Genomic DNA, 15,965 nt, shown 5'->3' with positions numbered 1-15,965 from the left:
ACATTAGGCCAGCCCTTTAAATTCTCTCTGGGGCCGAGCTTGCAGGAAGGTGACGCTGGGACCCGGAAGAGTCCAGGGCTGAGACCCCACTCAAGTGGTGCTGGGAGAGCTCAGTCCTCTCTCCATCTCCCCTTCAGTCTCTGCCAAAATCTGGTTGCGTCCTCTCCCTGATGGGTCCAGCCTCTGCCCAGCTTGCACAGTCTCCCCAGTGCTTCTCTCCTTGAGCTGCCCAGGATCTCCCAGGTGCGGCAACCCGGCCCTCCCACCAGCTTCCCACAGGGATGGCACAGCCACATCCGGGCACAGGGCTCAGCCCGAGGGGATCTCGTGTGTGCCTGCGTGTGCCCCTAAATACCGCCCCCCCTTGCTGCCGGTGCTGGAGACGTGGTATCGGCCTACCCCCAGGTGTGTCCCTGTACTATGTCTGCATGCGCGCTTACTGTGAACCCTCAGCTCGGAGACGCCGCCACCATCGCTGCGGTGCTCGGAGAATGGCACCCGGTTTTGTTTCTCCTCGTTTCCAGTGTTTGATTCGATGAGGAGTCCCCTTTCCCCAGTCCCTCCCCTGCCCCAGTCTCCCCCCATTGGAGTCCTGCAACGTTCCCGTCCCTGAGCCCCAGTCTCATTCTGCTGTGAGTGGCCCTTGGGCCCATGTGTGTTATGGGTGCATGGGTGCGGGTGTAGGGGACGCGGTGTGGCTGATGGAGGAGATACAGGGGAAAGGACAGCATGAGGCAGGGCAGAGAAGACCTGCATGGGGAGAAAGAGAGGAATGGGGGGCTGTGAGGGCAGGAGGGATGGGTGGAGAGGAAGGGATTTGGGAGGGCAGAAGAACCACCTGCAGGCATTTGATGGGCAGAGGAGGGAGGAGCTGGGAGGGACAGAGGCGGTGGAGGACAGGAAGGAGCATGGCCACAAGTGTCATGTGCGAGGGGGATGTGGCTAGAAGAAGCGCCCCCGGGGCTGGGAGGAGCACAGGCAGGGGGTACGGAGAGGTGGGAGCAGCAGGGAGGTGCACATGGGGCCGGGTGAGGGGTATGGGGGGAGTGCCCAGGTCGGAAGGGGCATCTCCGCAGTGGGGTTCAGGGTGCAGCTGCTCTGCAGCCATTGCTGGAGGGTGGCGCTGCTGATCACCCATAGACTCCTGGCCTGCGCTGCCAGCTGAGGAGTGGCTGGGGTTGGGCAAAAGGGGCCCGCTGGTGCAGGGGACGCCTGGCCACCAGCCTCTGGTTGCCAGTAGCTGATCCCTACACAGCATTATTCCCTGGGGACTGCGGGCACCACAGCAAAGGCACCCTTTGGTGTCCTTGCCAAGGTACCCAGGGAACCTCTGCTTTGGCTGCTGTGTGAGCTGGAGAGTCTGAGCTGTCCTGACCTACCTCTAGTCACCGTGCACCCTAGGGCTGCCCTGGCTTAACTCCCTGTTCTCTCCACCCAGCTGTGGGGTGCAGGATTAAGGACATAGCAGCAGTATCCCAGGAGTCATTTAAGGCACCTGGTGCTGCGGTGCTGGGCTGCAAAGCTATGAAGCTTCCCCCTCTGGCCCCATGTGCCTGCACTACCCACTGCCTGCCTGGGGGTACCGGAGGCAGCCCTCTTGGACTGCTTCCCAGCATCAGACAGCACTACATGGAGGCGAGGTTCCCAGGAGCCTAGGACCAGAGGCGTGAGGTCTTCCTCAGGGTCAAGCTGGCCAGACAGGGAGAGATGCTGGCTGTGACTCAAAGGCCCTTTTAAGCCTCTGTCTTTCTCTCCCCTCCAACCCAACCCCTACCTGCCCCATGCAGCCCCACTGGGAGCAGCCGCTACGCCTCCTCTGGGGAGCTGAGCCAAGGGAGCTCCCAGCTCAGCGACGACTTCGACCCCGACGAGAGCCTGCGGGGCTCAGAGATCGACGAGCGGGATGGGGACTCCTACCACTCCTGCCACAGCTCGGTCAGCTACCACAAGGACTCACCCCGCTGGGAGGAGGAAGATGATGACCTCTACTTGGAAGAAGAGGACGAGTTCAATGAGGACTACAGCGACAACGAGGAGGACTACCCCAAGGCCGAGGAAGACAAGCTGCAGGGCCGTGAGGCGTACGCGTCCGAGCCCTTGGAACGAGAGCCCTACCAGCAGCAGAAGCAGCCGGGGCAGCTGCAGCAGCAACAGCAGGAGTCGCTGCAACAGGTGCCGCAGAAGCAGCAACAGGCGCCGCAGCAAGCGCAGCTACAGGTGCACCAGGCGGCGGTGCAGCAGCAGGTGCAGCAGGAGAGGAAAGAGGAGAAGGCAGGTTATGCCCTAGAGGAGACTCCAGACGTCCCCCAGGAAAAGCTGGCAGAGGAGCAGCCCCCAGTCCCAGAGAAGGGACAAGAGCCTGAGCCCCCCAAACCAGAAGAGAGGTGAGGGGGAGAGGTGGGTGGCTGCTGGGAGGTGAAGGAGTGGAGCAGGTCTCCGTGCTGCCCGCTGTCATGCTGGGCCAGGCAGCTAGGCCCAGGTGGGGTGAGCTGTGTGCTGGTCTGCCCTGGTTGATTGAGCTGTAACTTGGAGTCCTTACTGGCTTGGGACTCTGGCTGGAGCCAGCTGTCCAGTCCCAGTGTGTGCTGCCCCAAGGCCGCAAGCTGTAGCTCAGTGTACCAGCGTGCACTAGGCCCACCTCCCTAACGCTCCTGGGGACGTGGCTCAGTCTGGTGATTGCCCGCACAGGCTGCTCCAGCGTCCTGTGGCTGGCGGCAGGGTCCTGCGGCTGGTGTGGACATAGCATGGCTCTGCCCAGCTAGGCTGTTTGGGAGGCAGCGTCTAGTTCAGGGCCAGACTGGTGTCCCACTGAGGTGTGAGCTGCGCTCAGCTCAGCACCTCTGTGTCGTGTGCGATGTAACCAGGCAGGCCGGCATGTCAGGCCCCCTGCTCTGAGCAGCAGCACGGGGACACTCAACCAGTCTCATTGTGGGAGAAGCAGTGAGCACAAGGCCAGAGTTATCCTATATAACTATGGGGGGATCATGAAAACCCACCAGAGTCAAGTGGGAAGAGTCCCGGCTTTGCCTATGCTGCAGTCGGCCGTGTGACTCATTGCCTGTGGGCATGTGTGGGGGTTAACTGCAGCAGGGTTGGGTGAGGGTGGTTGCTGAAGACGCAGCGGCACTAGCTTCGGTGAGGGTGAGTTAGTAGCTCATACTGAAGTTTTTGCAACCAGATCTTCACCGTTTGTTTTGCCCAAGCTGGCTGGGTTGAAGTTAGCTGAGTAAGGCTGCTGCTGCACTCATACTCCTTGCCTTCAGTGTAGACATTGCCTCAGTCTTCCACGTGATACAAGGCCTTTAATATTATACTTCCCTCCAACCCCTCCAGAAATGCTGCAGGGCCTGAGAACAAACCCTGAGCTGATGCCTGGGTGCCTCATGCCCTTATGCAGAGCTCAGCCTGGTGCGAGTTATGTTGTCCACCCTCACTGGAAAGGGGCCCCTGATCCTGATTAGCATCTAAAGCCAGTTGGGGAATAAAGCATCCACTGTTGGACTGCTCCTCCAACAAAAACCGGGTAGGTGGGGGTGGGTAAGAGTTAAGGGGCTCTCACCGAGCCTGTTGGCATTTCTTCTAGCTGGGTAATGACTTCTTTTGGGTTGGGATGGAAAGGGATGTCCTTGGTTTGCCCTATACATAGGTCCAGCAGGCAGGTTATGTGCCCGGGGGCCAAAGAAGAGTTTTTGGAAGCCGTTACCGTGCTCAGCGCCACTGCAAAGCCTTTCCATTCCATGCAGGTCCCTAGCGACCGATGGCATAGCTGAACAGCCACCAAATTGTGGCCTTCGTTTTCTTTTTCTAAATGCCTCGATGATTTTTAGCCCGAGGACATTCTTTTCAGCCATTCACCCTTCACAAAGAGCCCACGTGGTTTCTAACCAGGCTCCAAAGCATGTAGTTTAATTCACCGGCCTGCGGTCACGCAGAGTGAAGTCTCATGAACTGGAGCAGAGTTTGACTGGAGGGTGCACGTCACACCTGGATGGTGTAGTCTGTAATAGAGAGGGGGAAAGAAAACTTTCTGCGAGACAGTGACCTTTCCGGGCTGTTGATAAGAGCCCATCCATAGCCTCCCAAATTAGAGATTATTCGGCAGCTCCATTCTGGTACAACATGTGACTAATGTACAAACATCAGTCTCTGCTTTTAATTATTGAACACATCTATTTTTCTATGGTTCAGTGAGCACAAACGCTCCCAAATGGAGGGGGAGCAGTGATGGGCATCTTTTGGTTTCTTATTTTGTTTAAATTATAGGCCAGACTTTGCAAACCTCTGATTTACAAGAACACACACGGACGAGGTTTGGGGAACATGTTAAACAATTTTAAATTTACGTATTTACAAAGAGGCTGAGGGTGACAGGAGTCTCCGAGGGGTGGCCTCATTTTGCATTTTCTCTGCAACATGCTTGTAAAACGTGCGTTGTTCGCTCTCGCCCCCTCCAGCGGCTCCTCCATGTAAAAGATAACAGCCTGTTAATGCTGCCTAAACCTGGTAGTTTTATTGCTTCATGTCACATGAGAGTGGCCTGTTCTTCGGTGCTGGTGGCTATGGCATCAACCCCTGCTAAGGACCTATCAGGAGTTGTTTCTAATCAGATTACTTTAGAGGGGATAAGCTTCAGATAGAAATCTTTCCGGGCCCTTTCTTATAAAGATCAGCAAAGCAGACGCCTGGTATTGATCTTCGGTTAGGGTTAAACCAAATGCTTTGTGGGGCTGAGTCTGTTGGGTTATTTTTTTTCTTTCCCTCTGGCTACTCTTCTGGGCATTGCATCATGGCCTGGTTTTGCCGGAGACCAGAAGCAAAAGTATAGTAATGCTGTGTCTACACTAGACATTTTCCTGACCCAAGTCCTGGCCTAATGAGTAGCTAAAAGAAGTTGTTATCTTTTAATCATGCTGCTGTGAGATTTCCTGCCTGGCTGGAAAACTCCCTGACTCACGTTGGGCTTGGCTTGCGTTTTCTTTCCTACCCTTTAATTTTTGAAGAAGGGGCTTTGCCACCCCCACATCTGATGAAGGGCAATACCTTCATAACCCAGGAAACCCCCCTTCTTCCAGCATAATCAGGACGGGGGTGGCGTCCTTCTGCCATAGATGCCAAAACCAGGGCTCGTGGATGACATATCCATCCATCCCTGCTAGACACGGGCATGTTGCGTGTAGGTAACAGCATGCTCTCAGGTGAACTCCAGGCTGGGGTTGGTGCATTCTCAGCAGCACATCCCTGGCAAGCTGGAAATAAATGGTCCACGTAGTGTTGGATAAATGGTTGAAAAGAAAAACCAGATGGAGACCCCTCCCTCTGGAGGGGTCCTGGCCTCTGGAGCCAGATTCCTCCAGGAAGGACTTTGGGTTTGCAGGAAATGGGTATGCATGTACATGACTGTGCTTTAGCCTGGGCTGGGTCTGAGCCCCTGTTCCTGAGCGATGCCCCATTCAGTGACTGATCTGTGTGTCCAGTTACAGAGCGAGGGAGGAAGTGGAAGTTCAGGATGCCAAATCCCGAGCCAAAGCCAACTGGCTGAGGGCATTCAACAAAGTCTGCATGCAGCTGCAAGAGGTGAGTGAGCTCCTTCTGCGTTCCCCCTGTCCCCTACCCTCCCTCTTCTTAGTTAGAGGGGACTTTAAAAAGTGGATGAGCAGAGTGGACAGTTGACTTGCCATAGGCAAGTCAGTTCCAGAAAGGAAGCCACCGAGACTGTAATGGGAGCTGAACTAGATGGCCCTTAAGGCCCCTTCCAGCTCTGCGGTACCTGCCTGCCAGGCTGGGGAGTGAGTGTTAGCAAAGGGAGAGCCTCTTGCAGCCCTGGGTCATGAGAGCTTGAGGTTTCTAACTTAAGGGGAAAACTCCTCTAATTTCTCCCTTCCACTCATATCCAGAGCCACCAGGGCTTCCCCAGGTGGGGCTCGGTGCTCCTCACCTCTGGCCACATAATGCCAAGGACTACAAAACCAGTCTTGATGTCAAGGGCAAGAAGGTGTCTTTGTAGGGAAGGAATGTGCTGTTGCTACTTTTGGCCCCACCGGGGCATTTTAGTGTCTGGCACTAGAGCACCGGAGCTGGCTGGCCAGGGTTAGGGATACCTGGAGCCAATGGGGAAAGGAGGGGTAAGATGAGGGGGCTTTGGATGGACCCAAAAGAGCCTTTGGATGGCCTGACTCTACACATTCTTGGTCTCCAGAGCAAGCTTGGCTTTTACATCAGGTCAAGAGCGTACAGCACCAGTGCAGGCAGAGTGGCTCCCTTGGGCATGGCATGGCAGTGGCAGGCACACGCAAGTGAGCTTCCTCGTCCCTGGCGTAGGTAGCAATTGCAGTGAAGTTGCGGCAGTGTGGGCTCCGCTGCGGGCAATACAAGCCCAGCTGTGCCACAGGGCACATGCTCAAGTGGCTAGGCTGAGCTGAAGCTTGTCCTGCTGTTCCCAACACTGCCGCTAGCTCCGGGACACTCGCCCACACCTCCAGCTGCGGCGCGGGCTCCCCGGTGGGCACGGAGCGCAGCCCGCGTGTGCTCCATGGCGTGGCAGTCTGTCAGTGCTGCTCCCTCGCCCTCATACCTTCTGTTCAGTTGACAATTTTTTGTTCTGTTTTTAGACTCCATCCTCCATCTTTCTTTTTTCTTTGGGCTCCGGATTCGCCCCCTGGGGCTTTGGTTTCCCTCCCCACCGCTTCTCTTTTCAGTTGTTCACCACCATGGTCCTTGTGTCCACGTCCCACCTTCCCATGGGGAAGGGGTGTAGCATGCATGCAGGTAAGTGTGTTTGGTTTGAGCCCTCCTCCCTGGTGCTGTGTGTACCCAACCTGGGGGCTGCGTGTGTGCAGGGAGGATAGTGGTGCCACGCTCCGGGGGGCTCTATTGACATGGCATCCCCTTCATATTCTTGTCCCCCTCACAAAATTTCTTGGCAAGGGAAAAAATGTACCAAGAGAGAAAAGCTGACGGTGGCTACCTGGCCTCTGCATGCACCCCTCTGCAGCACGTCCCAAGTAGAGGACTCTGTTTGGTGCTTCCAGGCTCCCCTAGCCCATGCACTGTGGCTGTGCTGCTAGCAAAGGGTTAACCGGCTCTGTCCCACTGCTAGGTAGCAGCTTGTCCCTGCTGCTTTGCTAGACTCGGTGTGGATGGAGGTCTGTGGGTCTCGTTGCTCCCGTTCATGCAGTCAAATTTAGCTGCGATTCATCTCAAGACTGTCATACATTGTTCTCCCGAGGCAACCTCCCCCGTGGGGACATCCTTGTCTGCTTCAGTCGATCCGACGTCTGCTGCCCTATGCAATCTCTTCCCAGGCTTCCCCAGGTGCTTGCGAGCACCAGCTGGGGACACGTTCTGAAATGCAGCCATGTCCCAGTATATCTCCTGCCTCTTTTTGCTATTAATTTTGTGCTGAAGGTCGCATGGTTTACAGCAGGTAACTCTGAACTTTCTGCCTTGCAGGCTCGAGGTGCTGGAGAAGCTAAGTCTCTCTGGTTCAAAGGCGGGTGAGTAAGAGGGTTTCCCTGAAATCTTTGTCTCTCTCAGCCCCGTGGCACTTGCCCAACCCTTCTCTCCTCTGTCTGGGATGAATGCTGATTAAGAAACCTCCTGGCACTGGCGGTTCCAGTGCCCGTGCGTTCATGAGCTAAGGACAGAGCAGTGAGGAGTGGAGTGCAGGAGGTATTGAAGGGTAGAGCACCTCCGCCCATGACCGTGACAACCATGAGGCCACTTGGTTTTCAGAGACAGGCCACCACGGTAGCATGTTGAAGCGGGCATGGCGTGAGACACGGCAGATGCTGTGTCTTTAAGGGAAGGCACTAGGGACCCTGCCTGCCTGTGCCAGGACCCTTCCAACTAGCGGTCCAAGGGAGAATGCCACCCAGCAAACCAGCCCCACTTCTCCACTGGAACGAACTGGTTGCAAAAGTGCCAGTGGGAGAGCACCAGCAGGCAGGGGTGGGGAGAAAGGTTGAGTTGCAGAGGGCTCCTGCCTCCTTTCAGGGCTCCAAGTGCCTGGCATATCTTGCACTGGTGCAGGCCGTACGCTTTACCTCTGGGACATATCTAGTGTCGAGCTTCCTCTGGAGGCAGCATGTCCCAGGCTCACATCCAAAGGCTCTTGGGAAGGACTGTGCCTGGCAGACTTCCCCAAGGCAGGGTTCAGCTGGGAGCTGACATGAAGAAGTGGAGACATCTTTGTCTTTGACATGGCAAAGTGCCCACCTGGAGAAGGCTAGCATGGATCAAAGAGGAGTGTATCAGCCTTCCCTTGAGCTGAAGCATGATGCAGAAAGAACACCATCCCTTGGTGTAGGATGCAGTGAACCTGCTAGCCTTGAAGTTTGGTCTCGGTGGGACTCATTAGAAAGACACAGAAGTGAAAGCCCAGTGATAAGTTCCCTTTGCATGTCTTTCATAAGACACCAGGCTCGCCTGTAATGGATCTAAAGGGAGATTCAGTACTGAGGCTGGTGGATGCAGACAGACCCCGTGGTTGTCTCTGGCTGGCTGTCCCTCCGCTTGGAGACTCTAAGACCTGGCCAGGAGTAAGTGTTCATTGGATCTAGCTGGAGAACCACACTGGCCAGTGAGAAATTTCAAATGAAAAATCATGGCTCACAGGTTTTCAATGGGGAGCTCTGGGGTTTTCGGAAGGAATTCGTCCCCCGCTGAGATTCATGGGAACTTTGAATCAGAAATCCAAAACAAAAGGAACTTTCCTATTTCAGCTTTAAAAGCTGCTTCATTTTGACTCTGGAAAAATCGACTGAAATACCGTAAGATCCAGCGAATGTTTTTCTTTTGAATCAACTTTTTCCATGTAAAATGTCGATTTGTTTTGTTCTGGACTGAGAAGCCAAAGCAAACGACATTCAAAGTCCAAAGGAACATTTTTGCTTTGTGTTGAAATGTCACCTGGAGATAAAAATGGTTGCTTTGACATTGGGGGTGGGGGGGACGAGATTTGGGGCTAGAACTGACCTTTTCCCCTGAACATTTCCATTTCCATAACCCCCTCCTCCCCCCACCACACATACGCACGTTTTTTCGTAGTGGAAATGCTTTCTGCACACGCTGTTTGGACCTGCTGTGATAGTGCTGGAGGTGATCGTGCTGCAGGATGGGTGAGGTTCCTCACTAGCAGCCCCTTAGCTTCATCACTGCCAGGCAGCCGGAGTGGGGGTGACATGTTGTCATGTATTCACCCAAGGTACAGCCTCTGTTTCCAGCATTTTCAGCTCACACCAGCCTGGGAGCAAAAACCCAGGATTCAACATTTACGAAAAGCTCAAACTTGCTGAAATTCTCTTTTAAAAAGAAAGCCTCTTCCCAAAGGGAAGCTCAGCTTTGCCACGGGCACTGTCTGAGCGCATCCTGCAATGAGTTTGCCTGCAATAAATGAATGCTGAGCAGAGCCCTTGGAGCTGAAGGAGCTTGCGCTATGTTGCCATTCCTCCCCCCAGCTTCTGGGTACTGTCCTTTCTTCCTGGTCACGTCCCACCTGCCATGTCATTTATGTCATACTTCCCCCTGGACTATGACTGCAGGCCCCTGGAGGAAGGGGCGCCACTGGAGTTGCAAGGGGCATCCAAATTAAGGCCTGGCACTCAGTTTTCCTTCTGTTTGGCACTTTGGGGGGCAAACCTGCCTGCCAGGCAAGGTGGAGTTGTGGGGAGTGGTACACACAGGACAGGACAGGGGGCGGAGGCTGAGACAGACTGTGATCTGGCTAGGCCTAGTGGATCCACCTTTGTGCTAATCTATTGTCTGCTGCCCCTGAAATGCAAGGGCCCAGGCATGGCAGGCTGTTGCAAGGTCAGAGTAACAGCCTAGGAGCATCTCCAGTGGGCAGAACGCCGGCCGCCAGGCACGTGGCTGTGTGGGTGCAGGTGGTTAGAAGCGAGTGTGTGTGTGTGTGTGTGTGTGTGCGTGTGTGCGTCTCCCTCCCTTTCCCTGATCCCCTCTGACTCTTCTTGTCTCTCTTCCAGGCCTGGCGGTGGGCTAATCATTATTGACAGCATGCCCGACATACGCAGGAGAAAGCCCATCCCCCTAGTTAGTGATTTGGTGAGGTTCCTCCTAATATCTTCTCCCCAACAGCCACTGGCTTCTATGGCTGACTTGCTCCGGGCGGCTGGAGTCCATCGTGGATGTTGCCTGAGCTCATTTAACTCCGGGGCCGCCGGGATGCGAGTCTGTGTAGCAGGGTCCTTGCTCTCTGGCCCCAGCCCTCCCTTAGCCCAGCTCTGGCGCTCTTTGGCCTGTGGCCTCGCTCGCTTTGTATAACGCGGCTTTATTTCTGTTCTCTTTTCTTGGGTATGGTCTGGCTGCATTTATGCCCCAGGGGAGCGGCGGTAAAGTTTCTGCGTTGCATTGATAGCATGCCCGACATTAGGCCTGGACGCAAGTCCCTGCCGCTAGTCAGCGATCTGGTGAGCGTGTGGTCCTTTGGGTTAAAGAGAAAGCACCCAGCATATCATCTCCCTTCTCCTCACCTCCCCCCACCCTGGCAAAACCCTCCTCTGGGCCCCAGCAGGCTGGCAGTGGGGAGGGAGCGGGGCTGCTGCGTCACGACAGGTGGCATCTGGGGATGGGTCTTGCTGGCACCAAGCAGAGAGGCAAGAGCCAGCATTAGAGCCACGTCTCCATGCGTGAGTTGGTTCCCAGCTGCAAGGGGAGCCCGATGAGCAGGCAGGTGCCAGCATCCAGAACCAGCAAGCCTACGGTATCCCAACCACTCCCGCTCCCCCGTGCTCCTCACCCCACCAGTCTGCAGCAAGGCAGGCCTGCTGGAGCCCTTCTGGGGAGCACTGAGAGCAGTGAGACCTGTCCCTGCTAAACCTAAGGGCATTTTGTTGCTGGCTTCAGTGGCATTCAAATACGAGCCTCTCTGCTGCAGCTTCACCAGTAAAGAGCACCAGCTCATATCTGTTGTGGGGGCTATACTGTGTAGGATAGGTATAAAAAGTTCCTCCCATTATAGGGTTGCCAAGCCTCCAGGAATTAGATGTAAACTCCAGGAGACAACTGAGAGTCACCCCGGAGATAAATGATAGAGCATTTATTAAAATTAAATATTAACTGTGGAATCCAATTTATACAGTAGTCCAGCAGGTTTTTAAAAATGTAATAGTAATGTGCCGGGTGCCTTCCTAATGCAAAGTCTGTGCACCATAATCTGTACCTGATATATGTAAGCACACGGACACATTTGCATTGTGTGTCGTGGGCACGTTGGCGTTCCAGAAACCTCTTGAAATAGAGTCAAACAGAGTTGGCAAACCTATCCCCATAGCGTAGACCAGGGATGCTAGGGCACGTCTGAGGACCGTTCACATCCTTGTGCTGCCAGAAACATTCTTGATTGATCGATGGTGCTTGGGGAAGACCTAAAATGTGTAGTGAGAAGGTGAACGTGAAAATTATTAGACGTGTCTACATGAGACGCTTACTGAGTGATAGCCTAATAACATTGTGCAGTAGCGTGCTGGTCAAAAACTGTGCTAATATGCTACTGCTCAGTTTATTTGGCAATTGCGCAGTAACCGTCACAAAAAAAAACGTGCGCCAATGCTAGTGCACAGTAACTACTGTGCATTAATGAACGTGTAGATGCGCCCACTGAGATTGGTAAATGAGATGGCTTAGCTCTGAAGTGGGCCTGAGTGGAGAGGTTTAGGTCTAGATCTGAGCCTCATAGGATCTGAAACCAGTCTGGATGACCTGGTTTGGGGCTCCCTCTGTTAACCAGTGCACGTTATAAATTAGACTACTCTCCAAAGTAGACAGTGCCCTGAAAGGAAGTTGGCGTGGCCTTTTCAATGGTGCAATTCACACCAGCCCCGGGGCCCCGGGAGAGGGGAGAGCCTGCTCTGAGCCCATGGAGGAGGGTTTGTCTTCATGTAATTGTTTCTAAAGGGCGCTTTCTCTTTAACAGAAGTTGTCAGGACCTTGTCCCGTAAGGGACATCAGTCTGAGTCCTTCTGTGATGGCAACTGGTTTCGGATTTTGTTACTTGGTTCCTCACAACTTCACAAGCACGCTAGAAAATCCTCCCGCCACGTAAGCTGTGCTCCCTGGTGTGCCCTCTCACTGCACAGCCCAGAGCCTGCATCATCCAGCATACTCCTGTCGTGTGCAGCATATATGCTGCCTTCTGGGTCACGCCACCATAATTCAAACCACGGATCCCACTAGAGTCAGCGTGCTTTCGTAATCTAAAGCATATGCACCACAGCACGCAGGCACACACAGCTGCATATCGTTACAGCCAGTGGGCTCCTGTAATTAAAAACGTGCCTGCTTCTCTACCCAACGTTCCCATAACTTAGAGCCTGTATAGGCCAAGCTGCAGGGTGTTGCTGTTACTCACAGCACACCCTGATCTTTTATGCTGTTATAGTGAATGCTCCTCTGTAATCCATAAATATGCCTTGCTACCTGTGACATGCTCCTGTAGTTTGCAAATCATATACTGTGTACATAGACCTGAACTGTAATTCCTGGCCTATATTGACTTTACCGTGCACCACAGTAACTAGTCATCCGTGGGACATGCCTGACACTCCTCTAATTCCCAGATTATACACTGCTGCATATCCTCCTAGCATTCACGGTACACTGCAGCTCCAAAGCCAATCCCCAGACCAGTCCAAGTCCCAGCACTGCTGACAACCCCTGTCATGGGAGTACACAGTCTGCTTGCCATCACTCTCACTGGTGACAAAGGAAGACAAAATTGGAAACCGGCTCCTTGTTCCACTCAGACCTGAGCTCCCTCTTTTCCTCTCCTCCCCATGGATCCGCTGGGTTTTTCTGTGCTTTACACACTCGTTCCCAGGGGTTTGGTCCTATTCCCTCACGTTGCCTTGCCTCGTTCCTTTGCTGCTTGTCTGTGTCCCTGCTTGCTGCTCTTGCCTTGGCTCAGGAGGGCAAGCCATGGGTGATGCCTCCGTGCCACGTGTTGTGTTTGTCTCTCCATGTGGGTGATGGAAGGACGCAGGGTTGGGAGGAGGGTGGTGGGTGGGAGGCTCCCTAATGGGTCATATACTGTGCTGTGTCTGGACTGGCCTGTGCAGTAAGCAGAGGGGCATGTCCAGTGGTGGGGGGTGGCCAGCTGGGCTAGCACGCTGCTAATGGAAGTGGCTTTCTGCATGGGGATGCATTTGATCTTCCCATCCTTAGGCCGCTTTGCCTTTAGCACCCAGACTCCCTTTCTTGAGAACTCCCTACAGCCCTGTCCCTTGGAAGGATTCCCAATGGCTGGGCTGGCTCCAGTTACCTAGGAAGCAAGTTGGTGCTCCCAGGCAGCCATGCCCAATGAGTAAAGCTGGGACAGGCCTCTTTCCTCCCAGAGGGTGGCATGTGCTATTTGCCACTGGCAGCTGGGTTGCTGAGTTGGCAGAGAGGACCCAACCTCCATCTCTGGGTCCTGCCCACCTCTGAGGCTCAAGCTGGCTGCCTCCGATCCAGGTCTGAATTTTGGAAGGTGGAGCTGCCACCCTGAGCCCCTGGGTGGGGGAGGAAGAAGTCACTGGGGGCTGAGAGCTGGAGTACAGGATGGAGAGGAGGCAGCTGGTTCCAGAGCCCAGCAATGGGGACAAAGACCAGAGAGTTACCCAGGAGGGGACCAGCCTCTTTTCCCACCATCTCTTCATGGTGTGTGGTAGGGGGGAGGGCATGACTAGCCTGTTTGAAATGCTCACCTTGCTGTTTGTTTCCCATCCTTGTGGCTCTTCGCTGCGTGCAGGCCATGGTAAGTACTGCATAGCAGTCGCACCTTCCTTGTGTTTCTTGCAGGGAAGATATGGAGCTTTAAGCTGAGCGTGCCACAGTTGTGAGCACTGAGCGGGTCCAGCATGATGTGCCCAGGTGGGCCGAGAGAGACTGAGACCAAGACGCATATTCTGGGGGGAGGGCTCTTCCCCTCTGACACCACCCAGGGGTGGTAGGGAAAAGTGGGTCCAACAAAGAGCAGTGAATTGGCTTTTATCTTTCCCTGTGTTGTGAGCCAGGCCTGGTATTGGGGTCAGCTGTGAACATTACCTGGGGCTGAGGATCCTGCAGTGCAAACACAGCACTGCTGGGAGCAGCCTGGGGAGAGGCTCCATGCCTTTGGAGAGGCTGTTTCGTGCCCTGGAAGGAAGAGGCAGCTCGTCCTCATCCCTTGGCCTTCAAAAGCCTCTAGACAGGGGGAGGGCAGGATCTACAGGCAGCCTGTGCTTCTTCCTGGCTCATACACCTGTTCATTTTGTGTCCTTCCAACAGTCTTTGGTCCAGTCCAGGAAAGCTGGTATCACGTCAGCATTAGCATCAAGCACCTTAAACAATGAAGAGCTAGTAAGTACGGTCCCTACACACCTACCACAATACTCTTATGGCCTTCAAATGCTCTGCCTTGGACTGTGGTCTTGTCAAAGCTTGAAAGCTATGCAAGGTCAGACCGGGTCTTCTAGGAGATAGGGGCCGTGTGCTGTGGGGAAGAGGTGTTGGTCCCTCCATGTTCCCAAGGCAGCACAGGGGGCTCTGACGGGCTCTGCGATGAGAGGTGGCCTCTCTTAGAGGGGGCCAAGCCAGCCTGGCTGCTTGCGGCTGGTAACAGTCTGGGAGTCAGGGGACCATTCCCACTTCGGGTTGGTACGTTCTTCCTGCCGGGGGCTTCAATTCTTGCCCTGTTGAAAGCTGCTGCTCGCACCCCAGAGGTGGCTGCACTTCCGTTCTCTCTTCTCTTCCCCTCTAGAAAAACCATGTTTACAAGAAGACCCTTCAAGCCTTAATCTACCCCATCTCTTGCACAACCCCTCACAACTTCGAGGTGTGGACCGCAACCACACCCACCTACTGCTATGAGTGCGAGGGCTTGCTGTGGGGCATTGCTCGGCAGGGCATGCGCTGTACGGAGTGTGGGGTGAAGTGCCACGAGAAGTGCCAAGACCTGCTCAATGCAGACTGCCTACAGAGTAAGGGAGCGGTGCTGTGGCTTTCCCTCTTCTAGAGAATATCGTGGGGTGGGAAGTGGGGGGGTTTTCAAGGGGCCAAGGTGATTTAGGGGCACAGGTCTTGGGCCATGTATATGGGATACTATCATATGTGCTTCCCCATGCACAGATCACCCTTGAAGTCTTTAATCCCTGGGACATGAATGCTTGGGAAGAGGCTAAGCCTAGGTCAGCCCTTTTCAGAAGGTCTGGCCCAGGATTGTATCCATTCATTGTTTCTGCCCCCTGCCACTTTCCATCACCCCAGGAGCAGCTGAGAAGAGCTCCAAGCACGGGGCAGAGGACCGGACCCAGAACATCATCATGGTGCTCAAGGACCGCATGAAGATTCGGGAGCGGAACAAGCCTGAGATCTTCGAGCTGATCCAGGAAGTCTTCGGCGTCTCCAAAGCCACCCACACGCAGCAGATGAAGGCGGTGAAGCAGAGTGTGCTGGATGGCACCTCCAAGTGGTCGGCCAAGATCAGCATCACGGGTAGGCATGGGCACAGCCTGACACGTTGGAGTGATGCACGGACGTGTTCCCCAGCGACTACATGGGTGCCAGTGATAAAGAGGGTGATGGGCTTAGAGTCCAATCCTCACTGCTCTCCTGGAGGTCTGCTGATGTCTCCTTCTTACCATGGTAGGGTTGGAGCTGGAGCTATTGAGCACTGCTCTGGCTTTCCAGTACAGGGACACAACACCATGTGCTAGAACATCTTAGATCCCAGATCTTGGCCCCAGTAAGAGGTGACTGCAGGGGGTTACAGCTCCCAGCACGCAGTATCCCATCCTGAGCCAGTTGAAATTGGGTTAAGATAGAGGGTTGCATGCTGGCACCTGAAGTAAGCCAGGGCAGCAGGTTCCTGTCACAGAGGCTCTTTACCCCTGGAGCTGTGCTTGTAGCTCTCTATAGGCCAGCTTTGTCCCTTTCTATGGCCAGTTCATGTGTGTCTTGCTCCAGATGGGCTGTATCCATCAACGGGGTAGGTA

At 54.5% G+C, this 15,965-nt stretch overlaps 1 protein-coding gene across 1 annotated transcript in view; it reads left to right on the top strand.

Annotated features, from left to right (window-relative positions):
- UNC13A (unc-13 homolog A) overlaps nt 1–15,965 on the top strand; it is a 104,154-nt gene that overhangs the window by 38,068 nt on the left and 50,121 nt on the right. The window contains exons 11-17 of the mRNA XM_090028008.1: nt 1,788–2,384; nt 5,481–5,574; nt 7,450–7,493; nt 9,981–10,059; nt 14,260–14,331; nt 14,732–14,951; nt 15,238–15,465. Coding sequence (XP_089884134.1) covers nt 1,788–2,384; nt 5,481–5,574; nt 7,450–7,493; nt 9,981–10,059; nt 14,260–14,331; nt 14,732–14,951; nt 15,238–15,465 — 1,334 coding nt within the window. The remainder of the gene's footprint in view (nt 1–1,787; nt 2,385–5,480; nt 5,575–7,449; nt 7,494–9,980; nt 10,060–14,259; nt 14,332–14,731; nt 14,952–15,237; nt 15,466–15,965) is intronic.

The sequence above is a fragment of the Crocodylus siamensis genome, chromosome 14 (genome assembly GCF_052110815.1).
Source record: "Crocodylus siamensis isolate JL-2025a chromosome 14, ASM5211081v1, whole genome shotgun sequence".
NCBI classification, from domain to species: domain Eukaryota; kingdom Metazoa; phylum Chordata; order Crocodylia; family Crocodylidae; genus Crocodylus; species Crocodylus siamensis.
The sequence above is the reverse complement of the archived record's forward strand: the minus strand, read 5'-3'. Positions and strand labels throughout refer to the sequence as shown.